The following is a 17304-nucleotide window of genomic DNA, read 5'->3' as shown; positions in this document are numbered from 1 at the left end:
TCGTATATAGGGTCATCATTACCATCTTTCTAAATTCCATATATATATGCGTTAATATACTGTATTGGTGTTTTTCTTTCTGACTTACTTCACTCTGTATAATAGGCTCCAGTTTCATCCACCTCATTAGAACTGATTCAAATGCAGCTTCACATCCTAAACAAAGATAGTGACTTAGTAGTTAAGATGGTGTAAAAAGTATAAAGAACAAGAACTGTGGAGATGTTTCTTGATTTGATTTTCAACTAGTTTTCTCTCTGGTCCAGAAAAAGGGTGCTCAGATTTGAGAGTCTATGTGTACCCTGATTCTGAAAAGGGGAAAATTTGCTAACATTAATTTAACACTTACTTATTTTCTTAGATTTACATGTAAAGAAATATATAATACAGTAGTTTAAAAAAGTAGTTCCCCAAATTCCCTAATTTCAAGTGTAAATATCTCAAACCAAAAAAGACTAAAATTCCCTTTTCACTTTAGTTCCAAATTGTTCAATATAAGAAAATTGACTTTGACACTATAAATATGCTCTTATTTGACTAACTTACCACATACTCCAGATGCAAATCTATGTATCTTATTTCTAAATAAGTGGAGCTTCTTTAGGGATGTAAGGTATTTCATCTCTTCTGGAACTTCTTCTAAAAGGTTGTTTCCCAGATTTAATGCTGTCAACTGTAAACATATAGAGATTAATAAATTCATACATTATCCACCTTCAAATGAGAAAAAAAGAAATAATTAAGCCACTTTTCTGAGATCCATATAACCTAAAAAAAATCATCATAACCTTAATTATTTCACATATAAAATTATCTTTATAAATAAAGCTCATTTGAGTTTCATGTTCACTTTATTTAAGCACAAGGTAATTCTCAATTAAAGTACCTAATTTCATTAAAATTTTATTACAAACCATTTCCAGGGTATTTAAAAACACAATTAATGGCCCCCAACTAAAATAAATAAATTTATTAAAAAAAAAACAAACACAATTAATGATCCATTCATAACTCACTTGAGCAACTCAAGAGTATCCTAACACTGTGACTCATAGACTCAGAATCATTTAAAACTCAGCAAAGGGGCCAATTTCCTGAAATCAGAAATTAGCCAAAGATCTGAGGTTCTCTGTCATACTAACCCCAAATGAACTTTTTCACTTAGGCCAGTAAGACATGGGTGGAGGTGGAGTAGGAAGGTAGCCATTAACGTCACTGTGATCACAAAGTTCATACCAGAAACTATTAACATGATAGGTAGGGTAGGGAAGATCTGCGCTACATGTACCTACTAACCTCAGATTGGTCAGACACAGGAAGGACCATACCTAAGAGGAGTTAGAAAGATCCTCTAATCCAATAAATCCTTGACACAGGATTATTCCCTAAAGATGGCATTCTTCATTGATTTGCAATCTAATTGTATCTTTCATGATTTGGAATCTTTTATTTCACTCCTAAACATAGCTTACCGTTCAGATTGCATTACAACATCCATACTTCAGAATTTTAATATTAAAGGGTAAAAGAAAAGGAATTGTGGGAGTTTGACAAATTACTGAGTTTACATAAGACAAGAAAAATAACTAAAAAGAAAATTAAGGCAGTTTGTGGTTTATATTTAAATACCACCTGGTATTTGGTATGGATGTATGTTAATTATTTAAATTAATATAAAGTAGACATAGATATATTTACAATGAAATTCTCTGTCCTTACAATTCATGGAAAAGATTTTACTTCAGAAATTCATGCTTTCCTCTGAGAATTGCCATTATCCTATAAACAAAAAATAATGCATCCATCCTGGAGGCCTTATTCTTTTGTGAAGCTTAAGTTAAAATATATTCATGTAGCCATGCTACTGAAAGACTTAATCCAGAGTCAGTGACTGTATTAGTTTCCAACTGCAGCTATGGCAAATTACCACAAACTTAGTGGCTTAAAACCATACAAATTTATTATCTTACAACTCTGCAGATCAGCTATCAGAATGGGTCTCACTGACCTAAAATCAATGTGTTGTAGGGGTGTGTGTATTTTGGAGACTCTAGGAGGGAATGTGTTTTTTTGCCTTTTCCAGCTTCCAGAGGCTGCCCACATTCCTTGACATCTGATCCCCCTCTTGTCTTCAAAGCCAGCAATAGCTGGTCAGGTCCTTCTCAGATCACATTACGCTGAAGCTGTCTTCTACATTTAAAGACCCTCATGATTACACTGGGTGCACCCAGGTAATCCAGGGTAATCTCCTTATATCAAGATCAGCTAACAACGCTAATCGCATTTTCACCCTTCTTTCCCCTCTGACATATAATCTAACATATTTATAGATTGTGGGGATTAGGATGTGTATATCTGTGGGGCACCAAAGCAACTAAACCCACACACAACTACTGAGCCAACGCCCCACAGCTAGAGAGCTCATGCGCCACAACAGAGGATCCTGCATGCTGCCACAGAGACTCAACGCAGCCACATAAATAAATATTAAAAAAATAAAAACTTTCACAAGTCACCTAGTGCAGCAGATAAAGTAAAAGTGAGCAACTATTAGTATATCTTCTTCATGAACACGGTAATGAGTGGCTTTTTATCTCGTTAGGCAGTTTTAGTTCACTCAATGGCCTATATTCTTAATTTCTACATTATACACACTGTTTATAACAATTTTAAACTATTTTTAAAAAGAATTTATTGCTGTTCAGAATGATCATATATATGCACATAACACATACATACACTCATCACACACACACACACAGTGGAATTGTATGCAATATATGGATCTCTCATTTTATTCTTTTTCTATAGGTTACACCATCTAGTCAGTATTTTGCAGTAGGCAAAGCACAGGCTTTGGAGACCATCCGCTATGCAATATACTAGCTCTGGGATCTCAAGAAAGTCACTCAAATTCCTAAGTCGCCCTTTCTATTTTTTTAAATGGAGATACTAGCATCTACTTCTCAGAGCTGTCTTAAGGATCAGACAACATGATGAAGTACCTGGCAAATGATGGATATTATAAAATGCTAACTATAATCTTTTAGACTTAGGAGAAGATCGTGGAACAACATATTAGACATATATGGTGCCAGGAATGCTTCTATGTTGACATTTTGACTCAGTTTTCTAATTTTGAGCCTGTTTGTTTTCTTAATGATTTCTAACTCATTTTCCCAAAGATATCTAAATTGACACCCACTTTTGAATGACATTTTCAGGAAAGAGAAAAATATCTGTTATTCTGTTGGCCACAGAATAATGACTTTCTATTAAACAATTTTGCCAGAAACTTTTTTATTGTTTCTACAACGATAATGTGTTCAGAATTTCCATTAAACTATTACTATACCTTGGTTCTCCAATTGTTATAATGGATATCTGTGTTTAATACTCCCTCTTGCTTCTCCTCCATGCATCACCTTCACCAGGAAGCTATCTTCCTTTTGAGGTTGCATAGCACTGTGTAATTCCTATGACCAAGTATTATCTTCTGCTTTGTATTATACTGACTCATGTATATATCTTACCTTTACTATAAAGTTGGAAATATTGCAAAAACAGGGCCTCTTTGCAATATTGTCATTCATCTAGCATTCGAAAACAGTGTCTGGCCTATAATAGCTGTTCAACAAATATTAGTTGAATGCTGCCTCCTTAGATCATTTCTTTAAAAAGCCAATGGTTAAAACTGTGATTATGGCTCCACATCATTTGTTTTTTTCAAAATCAAGACTCTACTGAGCTCAGTCAACACCAACCTACCCAGCTGGATTTACTCCTTTCTAATGGGCGGCATGCTTGCTTTATTCTAGCCATCTGCTCATTCTCACTAAACCCTATCTTCAATTCAGGGCAGTGCCTAAAATATGTATCCTAGAACTTGAGCCAAGCAGCTTCTCCTAATATTTAATTATGCTATGCGTGTGTTGTTGTCCAACTCTGTGCTTGTAGCTATTAATTACCACTGGGATATTCTATGCTATTTATTATATCTTTCAATTACTTTTTTTATTTTTAAAATGATATCCAAGACTAACTGGGAAAAACAAACCAACTCAAATGTCCACATTGAGTTACAATGTTATGTTAATTTCAGGTATACAGCAAAGTGAATCAGTTATACATATACATATATCCACTTTGTTTTAAAATTCTTTTCCCATACATCCCAGATGGCTCAGACAGTAAAGAATCTGCCTGCAATGCAGGAGACCCGGGTTCGGTCCTGGTGTCAAGAAGATCCCCTGGAGAAGGGAATGGCAACCCACTCCAGTATTCTTGCCTGGAAAATTCCATGGAGAGAGGAGTCTGGCAGGCTGCAGTCCATGGGGTTGCAAAGAGTCAGACACAACTTAGGGACTAATACTTTTCACTTTCAATGCTTTCCCATATAGGCCATTACAGAGTATTGAATAGAGCTCCCTGTGCAATACAGTAGGTTCTTATTAATTATCTATTTTATATATAGTAACGTGTACATGTCGATCCCAATCTCCCAATTTATCTCTCCCTCCCCTTACCCCCTAGGAACCATGTTTGTTTACTACATGTTAATTCTTATAAATGCCCCCCCCCTTTTTTCGGAATCTGGCACTTCAGTTCAGTACAATTGCCAAATGCATCTTCTGAGTCCAGCTGCTCCTGAAAGAATGTTAATTTGAATAACTTTGCTTATTTCAAAACTATTATTTAATTTTTCAGTAAGTTAATATATCAAGTCAGATTTTTCAAAACAATTATAGTTTCACTGGAAATTGTTTCAAGGTCAAGCATGACATCTAATCTCTAGAGGATCCCCGTGACGTCTAAAAACTATTCCCTTAGAGCCCAAAGTTAATCCTATGGGAACTGGCATTTCTTATTCAACAATGTTGGAAAGAATCTCTGGCAGTCTTAGCACAAGCGTTAACAAGGCATTTTATCATACTGTCCAAAGTTTCTAAAGAAAAGACTAAAGAAGCAAGGATAAGAGTTCCAAATCCCAAAAAGAGGAGTTACAACACAAAACTCATTCCATTAAAATGTAAAACTTTAAATGTTTGAAAGAGCTAAGCAATTGGATGTTTGAGTGGGGATAGGGGCTAAAATTAATGAACAGCCAACATTGCTAAGGCACTCTGCACAAGATGAGTCAAGGGAGGCACAAAGACATTATGTGCTCAGTCAGCAAAGTGACAAAGGAGGGTTGGTGCTCTTCTGGAGATCTGACAGCTGGAGGAAGAAGAAGTTCCAGTGGGGGTTCAAGAGGTTTAATGTAGCCTTGGGCATACAAGCAGAGGCAAAAGGAGGAATCCAAGTAGGGCAGAGAGAAGGAATTCACCAGATGCCTATGTGCCAGGACAGGGTACACAGTATAAGGAGGCCCTGTTTTGATAGCAAAGCTAGGCTCGGAAAACAGAAGGCACTGCCTATGCTTGACGGAGGAAGAGTGCATTGCCAGTGAATGAGACAGGGCTTGATGTGGACAAACAGTGCAGACAACATCAGGTCCTCATCGTTCTGCCAGGCTTAGTGAGACCCAGAATGCCCAAAGAAGGTGAGATAAGGAAAGTTGTTGCACAGGCTTTCCCCCTGTGTCCTTCTGCATAACTCCCATCCTTCAGATCTCACCTCAGCTACACTTCGCAGGTCTACTGCCCCTGATTTCTCTGACTACAGTTCCTCGTAACACGATACAATTCTTCTTCGTGACACTTTTCACAATTATAATTTTACATCTATTTGTATATTTGATTACCTTTCCCCAGTAAACCTAAGAGTAGGGACCCACAGATGTTTCCATTCCTTTTCGTGTTGTCAGTATCTAGCAGAGTGCTAGTCTACTAGCAGGCACAAGAACTATTCGTTAAACACAGGAAAGGAGGAAGGCAAGAAGGGAGGGCGGATTCAGGGAGGGAGGTAATTGGGCTAGGGGTCATCCAAAAGGACCGCAAAAAGTATGAAAAATAGAGACTATGGCTATAATGACAATTTACAAGCTACCCAATGCTGCTGAGAGTTGCCCTTATTTACTGTCAATTATTTATGGTCAAATAAAAAGCTATCACAGGCCGTATCTTTGTCCTGGGTAGCCACACATGTGAGCCCCTCAAGGAGATCATTGCTGTACTACCATTGGACTTTATGATGCATGTCAAAATACGCTGTACAGAATTTTAAAACTCTGAGTGACTTACCTATAAAGGATCTTAGTTTCTAGATGGTGCCATAACCATGACAGCCCCGTGCTTGATTAAGTTGGACTTTGAGAACGGCTTACATCCCACCCCATTCAAGTCAACATTCAGTGGTCTACTTAGTGCCAGTCAATAGGGGCAAGACACGGACTCCACCCTCAAGAGTTAAAATAAAGCACTTCTTTGAACACTGTTGATATCCCAGCACTTCAACAGTCCCAGGCCAAATACATTCATCCTATGTTACAGGACAGAGGCAGAGTCAAGATGGAAGGGTACGAGGATGCTGAGTTCACATCTCCTCACAACTAGGCTAACTGCCAGGCACGGGGAGGGGACCTCAGACCTGTAAGGTACGGGAGGAATCCCCACGTGACCAGGAAGAACGTGGGAGAGGAGGGTGAGAAGTGGAGGTGGGACGTGACCAGCACATAGAACGGGCCAGCATCACAAGCCTGCTGGGTTCCCAGCCTGAACCTTTGGGCCCCTCTGACCTCAAGGGCCCTGAGCCTATGCCCACCCCCTGCCCCCAGGACCTTTTCCTTCCCTTTGCTGTTCTGATTCTCTTTTGCTTTGTTGTTTTCATTTGTGTTTCTATTTTTTCTAATAGATTTTTCAATTCTTCTAATTTCATTTTTTATTCTTTGTTATTGTTCTGCTCCCTTTTTCTTTGTTGCCTTTTATTTTATATTTTTTCGCATCATGCAGCTTGTGAGGTCTTGGTTCCAAGGCCAGCTGTGGGGTCTGAGTTCCTGTGGCAGAAGTGCTGAGTTCAAACCACTGGACTAACAGAGAACCTCAGACCCAAGGGAATATTAATCAGTGTGAGCTATTTTGGAGGTTCTCATCTCCTCACCAAGACTCAACTTCACCCAACTGCCTGCAAACTCCAATGCCAGACCAATCAGACAGGAATACAGCCCCACATCAAAAAATTATATTACAAAAAATGTGGTACAGACAAAGAAAGAAGGAAAAAATCCACAAGACCAAATAAATGAAGAGCAAATAGGAAACCTACTGAAAAAGAATTCAGAGTAATGATAGTAAAGATGATCCTAAACCTCAGGAATAAAATGGAGGCACATATCAAGAAAATACAAGAAAAGCTTAACATCTGACTGCTTGACTAAAGCCTTTGACTGTGTGGATCATAACAAACTGGAACATTCCTAAAGAGATGGGAATACCAGACCAACTTACCTGCCTCCTGAGAAACCTGTACACAAGACAAGAAGTAACATTTAGAACTAGACATGGAAAAACAGACTAGTTCAAAATTGGGAAAGGAGTACGTCAGGGATGCATATTGTCACCCTGCTTATTTAACTTATATCCAGAGTATATCATACGAAATGCCAGGCTGGATGAATCATAAGCTGGAATCAAGATTGGTGGGAGAAATATCAATAACCTCAGATAAACGAATGATACCACCCTAATGGCAGAAAGTGAAGAGGAGCTAAAGAGCCTCTTGATGAAAGTGAAAGAGGAGAGTGAAAAAGCTGGCTTGAAACTCAACATTCAAAAAACTAAGATCATGGCATCTGGTCTCATCACTTCATGGCAAATAGATGGGGAAAAAAATGGAAACAGTGACAGACTTTATTTTCTTGGGCTCCAAAATGACTGCAGACTTGAAATTAACTTCAGCCATGAAACTAAAAGACGCTTGCTCCTTGGAAGAAAAGCTATGACCAACCTAGACAGCTTATTAAAAGGCAGAGACATTACTTTGCCAACAAAGGTCCCTCTAGTCAAAGCTATGGTTTTTCCAGTAGTCATGCACGGATGTGAGAGTTGGACCATAAAGAAGGCTGAGTGCCGAAGAATTAATGCTTTTGAACTGTGGTGTTGGAGAAGACTCTTCAGAGTCCTTTGGACAGCAAGGAGATCAAAGTAGTCAATCCTAAAGGAAATCAACACTGAATACTCATTGGAAGGACTGATGCTGATGTCTAAGCTCCAATACTTTGGCCAACTGATATGAAGAGCCAATTCACTGGTAATAACCCTGATGCTGGGAAAGATTGAGGGCAGGAGAAGGGGGTGACAGAGGATGAGATGGTTGGATGGTATTACTGACTCAATGGACATCAGTTTGAGCCAACTCAGGAAGATAATGAAGGTTAGGGAAGCCTGGTGTGCTGCAGTCCATGGAATCACAAAGAGTTGGACACGCCTTAGTGACTGAACAAAAAAGTAAAAACTAAAGAACAAATAGTAATGAACAACACAATAACTGAAATGAAAAATACACTAGAAGTAATCTATAGCAGATTAACTGAAGCAGAAAAATAAGTGAGCTGGAAGATACTAATAGAATGGTGGAAACAAGTGTCAAGGAGCAGAATAAAGAAAATAAAATCAGTCTGACAGTATCAGACAGCTCTGGACAACATTAAACACATGAACATTTGAATTATAGGAGTCCTAGAAGAAGAGAAAGGGTCTGAGAAAATATCTGAAGAGATTATGGTGAAAACATCCTTAACATGGGAAAAAAAATAGTCAACCAAATCCAGGAAGTGCAGAGTCCCATACAGGATAAGCTCAAGGAGAAACATACAGAATCACATATTAATCAAACCAACAAAAACTAAATTAAAATTTAAAAATATTGAAAGGAACAAAGGAAAATACTACAAGGGAATCCTCATAAGTTTATCAGCTGATTTTTCAGCAGAAACTGCAGGCTAGAAGATAATGGCAGGATATATTTAAAGTGATGAAAGGGGAAAACCTACAAGCAACATCACTCTGCCCAGCAAGGATCGCATTCAGATTCAAAAGGTTTATAGACAAGCAAAAGCCAAGAAAACTAAGCACCATGAAACCAGCCTTCTGACATATGCTAAGGAATTTATCTAGACAGTAGACAAAAGATAAAGAAAACATCCACAAAAACAAATCCAAAACTATTAGGAAAATGGCAACAGGGACATCAGTTCAGTTCAGTTCAGTCGCTCAGTCGTGTCCGACTCTTTGCATACATACTGATAAATTACCTTAAATGTAAATGGATTAAATGCTCCTACCAAAAGACACAGACTGGCTGATTCAATACCGAAATAAGACCTGTATCTAGGCTATCTACAAGAAACCAACTTCAGACCTAGGGACACATACAGACTGAAAGTGAGGGGATGGAAAAAAAATATTACTTGCGAATGGAAATCAAAAGAAAGCTGGAGTAGCAATACTCATATCAGACAAAATAGACAATATTTTAATGAATTCTTTACTTGGAGGATAATTGCTTTATAGTATTATGTCAGTTTCTGCCATGCATAAACATGAATCGGCCACAGGTATACATACGTTCCCTCCCTCTTGAATCTCTCTCTCACCTCCCGCCCAATCTCACCCATCTAGATGGACATAGATCACCAAGTTTGAGATCCCTGAATCATACAGCAAATTTCCACTGGCTAAATATTCTACATACTGTAATCTATATATTTCAATGTTAGTCCTTCAATTTGTCCCTCCCTCTTCCTCCCTGTGTCCACAAGTCTGCTCTCTATGTCTGCGTGTCCACTGCTGTCCTAAAGATAGGTTCATCAGGACCATCTTTCTAGATCCCATATATATGCATTAATACATCACATTTATTTTTCTCTTTCTGACTTACTTCACTCTAATAAGTTGTAGGTTCATCCACCTCATTAGAACTGACTCAAGCGTGTCCCTTTTTATGGCTGAGTAATATTCCATTGTATATAGGTACCACAACTTCTTTACCTATTCATCGTCTGATGGGCATCCACATTGCTTCCATGTCCCAGGAACTGTAAACAATGTTGCAATGAGCATTGAGGTACATGTCTTTTAAATTATGGTTCCCTCAGAGTATATGCCCAGTACTGGGATTGCTGGGTCATATGATAGCTTTATTTCTAGTGTTTTTTTAAGGAATCCTCATACCATTCCCATAGTGACTATCAATTTACATTCCCAGCAATAATGCAAGAGGGTTACCTTTTCTCCATACCCTCTACAGCATTTCTTTGTAAATTTTTTCATGTTGACCATTCTGAACAGTATGAGGTGATAATCGTAGTTTTGATTTGTATTTCTCTAATAACTAGTGATGTTGAGCATCTTTTCATGTATTTATTAGCCATCAGTATGTCTTCTTTGGAGAAATGTCTGTTTAGGTCTTCTGCCCAATTTTTGATTGGGTTGTTTGTTTTTCTGATAGTGAGTTGAATGAGCTGCTTGTATATTTTGGAGATTACCTCTTTGTCAGTTGTTTCATTTGCTATTATTCTCTTCCATTCTAAGGGTTTTATTTTCAACTGCTCACACCTCTGATTGTTGTTTAGTCACTTAGTCATTTCAGACTCTTTGTGACCCCATGGACTGCAGCACTCCAAGCTTCCCTGTCCTTCACCATCTCCTGGAACTTGCTCAAACTCATGTCCATTGAGTCAGTGATGCCATCCAACTATCTCATCCTCTGTTGTCCCTTTCTCGTCCTGCCTTCAGTCTTTCCCAGCATCAGGGTCTTTACTAATGAGTCAGCTCTTCACATCAGGCAGCCAAAGTGCTACAGCTTCAGCTTCAGCCTCAGTCCTTCCAGTAAATATTCAGGATTTATTTCCTTTAGGATTGACTGTTTTGATCTCCTTGCTGTCCAAGGGACTCTCAAGAGTCTTCTCCAGCACCACATTTCAAAAGTGTCAATTCTTCAGCGCTCAGCCTTCTTTATGGTACAACTCTCACATCCATACATGACTACTGGAAAAACCATAGCTTTGACAATATGGACCTTTGTCGGCAAACAATGAGAATTTTATTAATACTTCTTTTTCCAATCAGGATTCATTTCTTTTTCTTGTCTGATTGCTGTGGCTAGGAATTCCAAAACTATGTTGAATAATAGTGGTGAGAGTGGGTACCCTTTTCTTGTTCCTGAGGAAATGCTTTCAGTTTTTCACTGTTGAGAATAATATTTGCTGTGAGTTTATCATATATGGCCTTTATTATGTTGAGGTATGATCCTACTATACATATTTTCTGGAGACTTTTTTTTAAATCATAAATCGGTGCTGAATTTGGTGAAAAGCTTCCTCTGCATCTATTGAGATGATCATACAGCTTCTAGCTTTCAATTTGTTTATATGGTGCATCATTGTTTGATATGCATATATTGAAGAATCCTTGCATCCCTGGGATAAAGTCCACTTGATCACAATGCATGATCCTTTTGATGTGCTGTTGGATTGTTGGCTAGAATTTTGTTGAGGATTTTTGCATCTATGTTCATAAGTGATATTGGCCTATAGTTTTCTTTTTTTCTAGCATCTTTGACTGGTTATGGATTCAGGGTGATGGTGGCCTCGTATGTTCAGTTTAGTTTTCCTTCCTCTACAATTTTCTGGAGAAGTTTGAGCAGTATAGGTGTTAGCTGTCCTCAAAGATTTTGGTAGAAATTGCCTGTGAAGCCCTCTGGCTCTGGGGTTCTGTTCGTTGGAAGATATTTTACTACTCTTTCTATTTCCATGCTTGTGATTGGTCTGTTCTTAATTTCTGTTTCTTCCTGGTTGAATTATAGAAGGTTGTACTTCTCTAAGAATTTGTCTATTTCTTCTAGGTTGTGAAATTTATTAGCATATACTTATTTGTAGTAGCCTCTTATGATCCTTTATATTTCTGTACTGTCTGTTGGAACTTCTCCCTTTCCATTAAATAAACAAAAGTTTATTGATTTGAGTCTTCTCCCTTTCTTTCTTGATGAGTCTGGCTAATGGTTTGTCAATTTTATCTTCTCTAAGAACCAGCTGTTAGTTTTACTGATCTTTGCTATTGCCACCTTCACTTCATTTCTGCTCTGATCTTTGTGATTTCACTCCTTCTACTAACTTTGGAGCTTTTGTTCTTCTTTTCCTCATTACTGTAAGTATAAGGTTAGGTTGTTTATTCGATGTCTTTCTTGTTTCTTGAGGTACGTTTGTATTTCGATAAATTTCCCTCTTAACACAGCTTTTATTGCATTTGATAAGTCTTGAGATGAGTTTTTTATTTCCTCTTTTATCTATTCACTGATCTCTTGTTCATTCATAAGTATGATGTTGAGCCTTCTTGTGTTTGTGTTTTTATAGTTTTGTTGTTTTCTTTTTCCTGTATTTGGTATCTAATCTTAAGAGGACTGTGGTCAGAAAACATGCTTGAAACAATTTCAATTTTTTTGTAATCTACCTTGGCTTGACTCTTGACCCAAGAGGTGATCTATCCTGGAGAGAGCTCCACGTGCACTTGAGAAAAAGTGAAATCTGCTGTTTGTGGATGAAATGCCCTGTGGAGACCAATTAGGTCCAACTGGTCCAATGTATCCTTTGAGCTTGTGTTTCCTTATTAATTTTCTGTCTGGGTGATCCATGCATCATTGTGAGTGAAGTGTTAAAGTCCCTCAATATTACTGTGTTACTGTCAATTTCCCCATTAATTGTTGTTAGCATTTGCCTTATGTATTGAGGTCCTCTTATGTTGAGTGCATATATATTTTTAATTGTCACATATTCTTGGATTGATCCTGTAATCATTATGTAGTGTCCTTCCTTATTTCTTGTAACTATTTTAAAGTCCATTTTATCTGAGTATTGCTACTCTTTCTTTTGGTTTCAATTTGCATGAGTATCTTTTTCACTTTCATTCTATAGGTGTCATTACCTTTGAAGTGCGTCTCTGGTAGACAGCATATATAGGGGTCTTGTTTTTGTATCCATCCAGTAATTCTCTGTAATTTGGTGGTAGCATTTATTCAACTTACATTGAAAGCAATAATTCTTATGTATGATCCTGTTACCACTTACTTTATTGTTTTGGGTTTTTTGTAGGCCTTTTCTTTCTCTTGTATTTCTTCTCTAGAGACATCCCTTTAGTATATTTTGTAAAGCTGGTTTGGTGTTGCTGAGTTTTCTTAACTTTTGCTTGTCTGTAAGCTTTTGATTTCTCCTTCAAATAGGAATGAGATCCTTGCTCGACAGCAAAATGTTGGTTGTAGGGTTTCTCCTTTCATCACTTGAGTGTATCAAGCTACTCCCTTCTGGCCTGCAGTTTCTATTAAAAGATGAGCCGTTAGCCTTAAAGGGATCCCCTTGTATGTTATTTGTTGCTTTTCCTTTAGTGCATTTAATATGTGTTCTTTGTGTTTAAATTTCATTAGCTCGATTAATATGTGTCTTGGCATGTTTATCCTTGGGTTTATCCTGTATGGAACTCTCGGGGCTTCCTGGACTAGAATGGCTATTTCCTTTCAAATGTTAGGGACATTTCAAATAGAATCTCCTCAAATATTTTCTCAATACTGCTTCTTTTTGTCTTCTTCTTCAATTTGTATATGGGTGTGCTTAATACCGTCCCAGATGTCTCTGAGATGGTCCTTGTTTATCCTTAGTTTTTCTTTATTCTGCTCTGCTTCCTTTATCCACCATTCTATCTTTCAGTTCACTTATCCATTCTTCTCCCTCGATTTTTCTATTGGTTTCACCTAGGGTGTTTTTAATCTCAGTAATTCTGTTGCACATTGCAGATTGTCTCTTCTTTATTTCTTCTAGGTCTTATTAATCATTTATTGTATCTTCTTGATATGTACATCCAGTCTATTTATCTGTGCCTCCATTTTATTATCAAGATTTTGGATCAATATTACTATCATTACTCTGAATTCTTTCTCAGGTAGAATGTTTATTTCCTCTTCATTTCTTTGTCTTGTGGGTGTTTCCAAGTTCCTTCATCTGCTACACGATTCTCTACTTCTTCATTTGGCTTAATTTACTGTGTTTTGTGTCTTCATTATGTCAGCTGGAAGATTGTAGTTCTTCTTAATTGTGGAGTCTGTCCCCCATGGGTGGAGTTGGACTAGTGCCTTGTGAAGATTTCCTGGTTGGAAGGACTTTTGCCTGTGTTCTGGTGGATAGCGCTAGATAGATCCTGTATCTCTGAAGGGCAGTGCCGTGTCCAGTAGTGTGTTTTGGGGTGTCCATGTATTTGGTATGGCTTTGGGCAGCCTGTCTCTAATGTGCAGATTTGTGTTCTTGTTTTGCTGAAAGACTGGTGTGAGGTGTCTGGCACTGGAGCTTACTGGCCTTGGGTGGACTTGGTCATAGTGTTGAGATGAAGGCCTTTGGGAGAGCTCATGCCAGTTAACATTCCATGGGGTAGGGAGTTCTCTGATGGTCCAAAGTCCTGGACTCAGATCTCCCTCCTTGGGGGTTTAGGTCTGACCCCTTACTGTAGCACCAAGACTTCACAGGCCATGCAGCATAGAAGATAAGACCCCAGGATTAATGGTGAAAGCACACTGAACAGCCCAGAAAACCCAAAGAAACTCACACCCTTACAAAGAAAAAAGAAGAGAGAAAAAGAGGAAAAAGAAAAAACGGGGGGGGGGATAAAAATAGGAGTCAAAAAAGAAGAGAGCAATCAAGCCAATAAACCCATAAATGAAAATGAGTAACAAAACCTAGACTAGCAAGAATACAAAATCAAAAGCAAAAAATGCAACATAACTAAAGGGTACTTTGTCGACTTTGCCAAGAAAGGTCCATTTAGTCAAAGCTATGGTTTTTCCGTGGTCATGTATGGATGTGAGAATTGGACCATAAAGAAGGCTGAGTGCCAAAGAATTGATGCTCTCGAACTGTGGTGCTGGAGAAGCCTCTTGAGAGTCCGTTGGACTGCAAGGAGATCAAACCAGTCAATCCTAAAGTAAATCAACTCTGAATATTCATTGGAAAGACTGATGCTGAAGCTAAAGCTCCAGTTCCTTGGCCACCTGATGCAAAAAGCCAATTCATTGGAAAAGACCCTGATGTTGGGAAAGATTGAGGGCAGGAACAGAAGTGGGCATCAGAGAATGAGGTGGTTGGATGGCATCACTGACTCAATGGACATAGGTTTGCCCTAACTCTGGGAGATGGTGAAGGAAAGGAAAAGTCTGGTGTGCTGCAGTCCATGAGGTCACAAAGAGTAGAACATGACTTAGCAGCTGAACAATAACAACAACTGTAAAAACAGGGAAATAAAATTAATTTATTTAGAAATAAGATAGTTTTAAAAAAGTAAAAAATTATACAAAATAAAAATGGAACAAATAAGTGAGTAAACCAAAAAAAAGAAGAAAATATGGTTACAGGAAACACCGGTTCCAATTCAGGAGAACTGCACAGGGATGCTCCAGCTGACAGTACCCACCTAACCTAGATTAGCTTACACTAGGGCAGGAGGGTGGAGGCTCCTGGGAGGAAGTCACTCAAGAAAAAAGCACATTTGATAGGATATGTAATATGATCAAGTTTAAAATAAAATGAGGCCATGACAAAGGAAAAAGGCACAAGAATAAGTGAAAGACAATTAGGAACTCCAAGGTAACAAAAGCTGTATATAAGGAAGAAAATATAATCATAGTACTTTGATTGGCTCCATGTAAATTTCCTAAAGGAAATCAACCCTGAATATTCATTGGAAGGACTGATGCTGAAGTTGAGGCTCCAATACTCTGGCCACCTGATGGGAAGAGCTGACTCATTAGAAAAGACCCTGATGCTGGGAAAGATTGAAGGTGGGAGAAGAAGGGGACAACAGAGGATGAGATGGTTGGAGGCATCACTGACTCAATGGACATGAGTTTGAGCAAACTCCAAGAGATAGTGAAGGACAGGGAACCCTGGCGTGCTGCAGTCCATGGGGTCGCAGGGAGTCGGACACAACTGAGTGACTGAACAAAATGATATTTACTTATTAAAAATATACATTTTAGAATTCTCCAAGACAAAGATTTAATCATAGTTATAACTGGGTACATTGTAAATACTATACACCTTATAAAAGTAAGAAGTTTATAATTTGTGAAGAGGAAGAGAAAACGTGAGCTTAAGGTAGATTACAGATGCTAACACTGCCATCTTACCAAGTGGAGAGTAAAAAGATTGTAGTTGATGAAAAATAAACAAAGGTTGGGAGATTAGGATTGACACATACACACTACTATATATAAAACAGATTAACTAGTAAGTATCTACTGTATAGTATAAGGAACTCTACTCAATACTCTGTAAGGACCTATATGGGAAAAGAATCTAAAAAAGAGTAGATATATGTATATGTATTACACTTTGCTGTCCATCAGAAAATAACACAGCATTAAAAATCAACTATACTCCAGTAAAAATTTAAAAAAAAACAAAGGTACAATATTAAATTTCAAAGATAGCTATGGAGAAACTAAACTTATTAATAAAATTATATTTGGAAGATGACGAAGATTGATATTTAAAATGGACATATCAAGAAAAGAACTAAAAGCAGTTACATACGGAGGTCAAAATTGTGATTTCTTAAGAACAAATGCACTCTTACTCTAATGAGAAAAAAAAAAATCACACAGAACTGGAGAATTGGCTCACTCAAATTCCAAATTCTTTTGCATAAAACTCCTCTGTCACATTAGAAAAGTCAAAATCCTTACTGTCGTTCTGTAACTCAAAGGTACTTTTGGAAGCTATTAAAGGGGGAATTTTGGAGTATTCCCCTATTTCTTGGAAAGACATGGGCACAGATTACAAACTCAAATAATTTTGTAAACCTAAGAAATGAAGTAGGTGAAGGTAAGAAAATAAAAATTGTTTTTAGTAACTCTCAACTCAAAACTAATGAACTATAATGAATTACTATTACTTAGCTGGTTGTAGATTCTTTCAGTGCCGATGAATTTAGAAAAGAGCAAAAAGAAAACTACAAAGTTAATATCCCTTGCCTTCTCCCAACTTTAAGATTTTTAGCAGCTGGAGTTTCACAGAAATGTCGTTCATCAGAAATACTTAACACAAGCATCTGGGATTCATTCTGTTGCTCTTTACAAAGGATATTCTTTATTTAAAATGATAAGTTTCTTTTAAAGACTGCTTCATAAGAAATGCATGTTCTCTCCTTCCCATTTCCTGCCAACACTCCATTTCAAAGTGTAGCATGCTCTAGGAAATTGAAAAGAACTCCCTTCTTACATCAGAAATATCTTTTCATTCCATACGCAACAGCTTCAGGATAGTCCCCAGGGTGTACAGCCTCTCTGGGATCTTCAAGCCCACTTTGAGATGGAGCCCCAGGGTAGACAAGT

At 37.8% G+C, this 17304-nt stretch overlaps 1 protein-coding gene across 5 annotated transcripts in view; it reads right to left on the bottom strand.

Annotated features, from left to right (window-relative positions):
- The window catches only part of LRRC69 (leucine rich repeat containing 69), a 75787-nt gene that overhangs the window by 57966 nt on the left and 517 nt on the right, over window positions 1-17304 (bottom strand). For all 5 annotated transcript variants that reach the window (XR_014055775.1, XR_014055776.1, XM_081496853.1 and 2 more), the window contains exon 2: window positions 547-673. Coding sequence is in view for 3 of the 5 variants with exons in the window: in XM_081496853.1 (XP_081352979.1) it covers window positions 547-673 (127 nt within the window). In the remaining 2 variants the exon portion in view is untranslated. The remainder of the gene's footprint in view (window positions 1-546; window positions 674-17304) is intronic.

The sequence above is a fragment of the Giraffa tippelskirchi genome, chromosome 6 (genome assembly GCF_054371585.1).
Source record: "Giraffa tippelskirchi isolate mGirTip1 chromosome 6, T2T-mGirTip1v1.2.pri, whole genome shotgun sequence".
Classification (NCBI taxonomy): domain Eukaryota; kingdom Metazoa; phylum Chordata; class Mammalia; order Artiodactyla; family Giraffidae; genus Giraffa; species Giraffa tippelskirchi.
Note: the sequence above shows the minus strand (reverse complement) of the source record. Positions and strands in the feature narration are given on the sequence as shown.